This window comes from Carya illinoinensis, chromosome 10, assembly GCF_018687715.1.
Source record: "Carya illinoinensis cultivar Pawnee chromosome 10, C.illinoinensisPawnee_v1, whole genome shotgun sequence".
Taxonomy (NCBI): Eukaryota; Viridiplantae; Streptophyta; class Magnoliopsida; order Fagales; family Juglandaceae; genus Carya; species Carya illinoinensis.
In genome coordinates this window covers 1,458,487-1,464,126 of record NC_056761.1, presented here as the reverse complement: position 1 = coordinate 1,464,126, position 5,640 = coordinate 1,458,487, and the positions used below count along the sequence as shown (strand labels likewise).

General features: G+C 40.3%; 1 protein-coding gene across 1 annotated transcript; it reads right to left on the bottom strand.

Moving 5' to 3' along the window:
• Positions 1–1,221: 1,221 nt before the first annotated feature.
• On the bottom strand, positions 1,222–5,006 carry LOC122279972 (protein SMAX1-LIKE 3-like). The gene is made up of 3 exons (XM_043090897.1): positions 3,366–5,006; positions 2,720–2,966; positions 1,222–2,594 (listed from the first exon to the last, which is right to left on the bottom strand). The coding sequence occupies exons 1-3, from the start codon at positions 4,553–4,555 to the stop codon at positions 1,449–1,451; spliced, it is 2,583 nt and encodes an 860-aa protein (XP_042946831.1). The 5' UTR covers positions 4,556–5,006; the 3' UTR covers positions 1,222–1,448.
• Between the last annotated feature and the right edge of the window lie 634 nt (positions 5,007–5,640).

The window sequence follows — 5,640 nt, the reverse complement described above, 5'->3', positions numbered from 1 at the left end:
CCTCGATGATTATTTTATAGAAGCTAACAGATGATATCTTTCAGATAAATGAAGAATTAGCTAGCTAGCTGGCCGGTCATCTGCCCAAGAACGTGAGCAAGCTCATGACCATATATAGCTAGCTTGCCTTCGCCTATTAACATAGTATTTATACCGTAACTTTAATTTGCTTCCCTTTATTTTGATTAATTAAGAACTTATACATTAATGTACGTCGACATTTTTATCACATCATGCAGTTATATATATATATATATATATATATATGTCCATATTATAATGTTGTGCTGGCCTGCTTAATTTCCTAGTAAAAGCTATTACGGTGTATAATCGAATCTTATATATATGATCAAGAGTGCATGCGTCTTAATTATGGATCGTTGAAAGATACATATCATGACACTCTTCGATGGAAGCACAACGTACGTAACTACAGAGACGCCATATATATATATATATATTTGTACACGAGGAACGTCTAATTAAGGAGTAATATTAACATACATAATGTCATAAACTACATTTTTTTGGGAATGTTTGATCTGTGATTCATATATTCTCGACATCATGTTGTGCGCGCGTATGCTAGCGCAGCTGCTAGATTATGATAATCTCATTAGTGTTGTGCGGGCCCGGTCATGAAAACTACGTTCTCATGTAGTCCAAGTCCTCTATCCGATTTTCAGGAGGAAAAATGATTTCTATAAATATATCCTTGGTTGTTAAGAATTTCCATCTTGGAAAGTGTCTATATAAATTCGAGATTCCCGATTGTCTACAAATGTCAAAAAAGTTCATTAAATTTTCTCAGCATGATCATCATGAGTGAAGGATCATGAAAACCTTGTGCGTACATCAAGCTTGTTACCGCTTTGGGGTTGATTTTTCGTTTCTTTTGTTTAAATTGACGATTGACCAATTTCAGGCTACCCATTGGTACTGCTGGTTGCACTAACAGTACTGTTGGACTTGAGTCCATGCATGAACTGGAGGAAACACTTCACGCTCTAATTATCAACACAAAATAATCGATCAAAAAGGAAAAAGCATCGATCTGTTATAAATAAATGTGAAAAACTTTTCCACAAACTAGCTAGAGATCATAATCTTATGAAAAGGAAAATTATATAGGAAAGGAAGTGCACGTGAAGAAAGTACACTTTGAAATGCTATTCATGAGTCTGCTCCCAAGTCAAAAAACCTCATGATCACGCACAAACGGGAACAAAATGATAATGGAAATCCACCATCAGTATCAGACAAAGTTCATAGATATTGTATTAATATACATGTAGTGATTTTACATAGTTTCCAACACTAGGAAATTTTCTCTGACAATCTAAAGACGTAAAACTAAGGGAAAAAAAAAATGAAGATAGAAGAAGAAACCTCATGACTACCCGATATGAAATGCTCCTCCAGATTTTTTCCTTTACAAATCATTTTTTTCATAACTCCTGGATTTTGAAAAAAAAGCGTTTATCAACGGTCTCGAGAAGCCCAATTTCGTCGATTGACTGATCAGCAGCGCAATCGTCATTAATGGAAATATTCAAATCCAGAGACACGCAAGGGCTTATCTCCTCCAGTGCAGCGCCCTTCTGATCTTCAGACCCTTCTGATTTTTGCTTGATAGGAGGAGAGCAGGCTCTGGATCTTGAGCTGAAGCTTTCACAGCTTAAAATGATGATAGCATCGCTAAGGTCAACTTCCTCACCATCGCAATTGGAAATTCTTCCTCTTTCGATAGCTCTCTTAAAACCCATTTGAGAGAAATAATCTGCTTGTTCCACGTCTTCGACTAAGAAGACCATATGAGGATTGGTGGAAACTGCCTCGGCGAACCTCTCGATATAACTGCAACTTTGTTCCTCTCTGGATCTTTTGTTCTTGCAATCCTCGGTAGAATCTGCTCTTGTGGATGAAAAGGTGCTCATTGCAATCGAAATGAGGCATCTCTGAGAGCCAAAAATAAGCTTAGCCAATTCCCCAGCAATCTTTTCTTTGGCTTCCGTATCTGCACCTTGAAAGAACAACCAGGTTTCCTCTTTGACGTCATTGTTTCTCGCCATCCCTTTTCTTCTTGCCATGCCGGACCTGCATTGTAAGATCGTGTTTGCAATGTCAGGGATTATATCTTTCTGCCAGGGAACCTTCTTCTCCAATGCACTGCATAGGGTCTTCATGTTTGCCGCACTGAGCTCCTTGAACCTGTGGCTGTACTCCGTCTCCATGACCTCACTGGAAGAAGGTGAATTAGGGGTTGAATTAGGATTTGATGAAAACGGCTGTTTGGAATCCCCGTTCTCTGGAATGCCCATTATTAATCTTGGCTCAACAGTCACGTTAGAATCTTCAGAAATCCATATTTGGTGGTGCCTCCACGACTTTTTGGGTTCAGCCACCGGCCACTCATGGTGGATAATCTGGTGCAAATTAGGGTACGGACGGTCATGTGAAAAACATGAAGTGGATGAAGAAGGTGACAAAGAGGAGAATGTGCGGGTCTTTTCAGAAGAATGGGGCTGTTTATGGATTGAACTGCAAATTGAGTTCCACTTTTTGCAAAGGTGATCTCTGACTGGGACATAGTTCTGGTAGAAAGATAACGTGATAATGGCAAAAGCAAAAGTTAGTTTTCAACTTTTATAATGCATTAATGGTGAACTATATGTATTTACGATGTTTAGGAGGTTGAGAAGCGATTAAAAGTTAAAACCTGGTCATTAGAGATAAATCCTTGGCTCTCATTTTTATACTGTCGGAGCCATGCAGGAAGCTGGCTTGAAGTAGTGGAGACACTGTTCCAAGTACTGCTTTGCAAGCTTTGAGCTTCCATGTCAAACTTTGCTGAGCATTCGGTGCAGCAGGCAAGGTGCGGCTGCTGCTCCTGCCCACCTTCAAGCAGTAGCGAGCTATTTCCATTTTCAGCTTTCTTGTTTGTGGACTGACTTTGTAGGTCGATACTGGAGACAAAAAGTTGATAATAAATGACATTCAGTGACTAGCTGATTGAACATTTCAGCACTTACAGCTCCGCCAATTTGCACAACTATAATTTGAAGGAAAGAAACATTAAAAAGAAAAGCTTGAAATGAGATTTACCAATTTTGTTTTGCATGTATATATATACATATGTTAATTCAAAAACAAGGGAACCGGATGTAAAAGGGAACCTTCGATCTTTTCTATATTAATTTTACCACTTCCTCTCATTTATTCAGTATATACTTTTTTCCCAAAAGAAAATGACTATATGTTCTTCACCAAAATTAACTAGAAAACCAAATTATTTAAGAAAGCGTATATATTGAGTATGAAATAAGGCTCACAATTATGTCCTACTTTACCAACTCATGTTTTACCTGTCAGCGGTGATCAGACTCAAGCGCAAGCTGGCTGCAGGGATTGTAAGAGGGTGAAGACCCCAAACAGCCTCCAGTGATGGATGACCTGATGATTTACATTTCATATAAGTTTGGAAAGTGGCGATTCCCATGAGCCAAAAACTCCCAGGTTCTCCAATCCCAGAAATCAATTTTCCAAGTTCCACGACCATGTGTTCCACAGGACAATAATAACCCCTCCCTTGTTCAGTCGAACAAGCCCTATAATCAGTAACCCAATTAAGGTCTCCCAAATATAAAACAACCCCTTTGTTCAAACGGCTCTTCACAACACTCTTGAGCTCTCCAAGTTTCTGTTCGACATCTACTCTAGAGCGATGTCCAAAAGAGGAGAGAGTAACTTGAATAAAATTTACCTTTCTCAAAGCTTCAGGAACATTTCCCTTGTCAACCTTGTTCATCACTCCTCTAACGGTGTTCTCAAGATTATCAAGACACTCTCCTACAATCACAGTGCTTTTCCTTGTTTTGTTCATCAAATGATCTATGACACTTTTAACGTCTTCATTCTTAATTAGATCTGATACCGCTGGTTTGTCTATTTTTGTTCCACTATGACCGACTGGTTGAGACTGGAGGAGGACTAATTGATTACTTTCCTTAGACTTGCTACTTAGAGAAGGAGTTTGAGAACATATTTCTAACGACACAGCTTGTTCTACATTACTTTTCACCTGGGTGCTAGAGAACCCGGCCTCTCTCATGACTCTACTGACACTAGGATCATCTAAGATGGATATTATGAGTTGCTCTAATTCTATTTTTACTGCTAAGAGGGGTTGCTGCTGATTCTCAATGGACCCACGTCGTTGATGAGCCTGCGCGCGTTTGAATGCGGCAACCAAGGCGTTGGAGATGGAAGGATGTTGGGAATTGGTGCCCAACATGGGGCTAGCACTGGATGCTGGAAGGCGGTTAAGCGCAACGTTGAAGCAGAGCTCTAGGGCTTTGCACTGGAGGGGGTGAGAGTGGGATTGAAGACAAGCCGTTCGAAACAGGCCAGCGGAAGCTGCAAGCATGGTGTTTGCCACATGGAGGGGAGTCACTTGGGCATGGCCGCGGCACCTGGCAAGGGTTACGGCTTGGTTCACTACTCTCGCTGCGTCTGCAGTTAAACCTTGTTGCAGAGTGTAACCTCCTGTTCTCATCTTCAACTCTCTCAAACACTTGAAACTACGATAGAAGCGACAAGAAAATTAAAAAGTTATCAAGGAAGAACTTCTGCAGATTGAAATTCTCATGGGTTTATCTCGATTTGAGGGAAAGATACACGGAAACGGTGATTGTTTATGGTTGGGAAAACAAGGAAAATAGATAGGTATAGCGAACTTTATGGTGAGGGACTGTGGAGGTGTGTTGTGTGGATCGGTTATTGGTAGGTTTCGATCCACCTATAGCTTGTCTATATTATACGGAGGAGTTCCATGGAAGTTTGTTTGTTATGTAGCTTGTCAAGATTTTGATTTTGGCCGCATAGAGAGAGATAGAGAGAGTTTGAAATTTATGGGAGGTGGACTATGCTTTTCTTGTAGATGTGGTAAAATTTGGGGTCTAAAGTCGAGTTTGTAGCGGAAAGTGGAATGCATGTGGTGACGAATTAAGCAGGACAAATGCACCAGCATCAAAGGAAACCTAGCTTTCCCCCTCTCTCTCTCTCTCTCTCTCTCTCTCTCTCTCTCTCTCTCTCTCTCTCTCTCTCTCTCTCTCTCTCCATCAAATTTCATAAAATTAAGATACGGTATTTGATTACCAAGTGTGTGGCTCGCTCTATGTTAAGTAAAGCATAATATATTAAGACTGGCAAAAACAGAAATAGCATCCCACTCGGTTCGAAGTATATACATCAAATTAGTATATTACGTACTGATCATCTTCGTCAATGGTGGATGAGCGACGTATCATATACAGTGAAAGGAGTCAATCTCACCCTTCTTTACAATCTCTTACCCTACTTAAATAAAGGGTAATCTTACTATTTGGAATTTTCAGCTGCCGAAAGCACACCGGAAGCTCCTCCATCCGTACGAGAGAGAGAAAGAGAGAGAGGGTTTGAAATATTTTTCAGCGTCCGCCCAAACCGAGGACCAGAAAAGAGAGTGGCTGGGACTATCTGTCTCAAGGAATCGGAAACTGCGGACGATTTTATTCAGGAACTCAAACCAAAGGAATAAAGCGTTCGCATTCATTCATGGATCCTTTACGGATAATAATGAAGTTACAAAATCAACTTGAC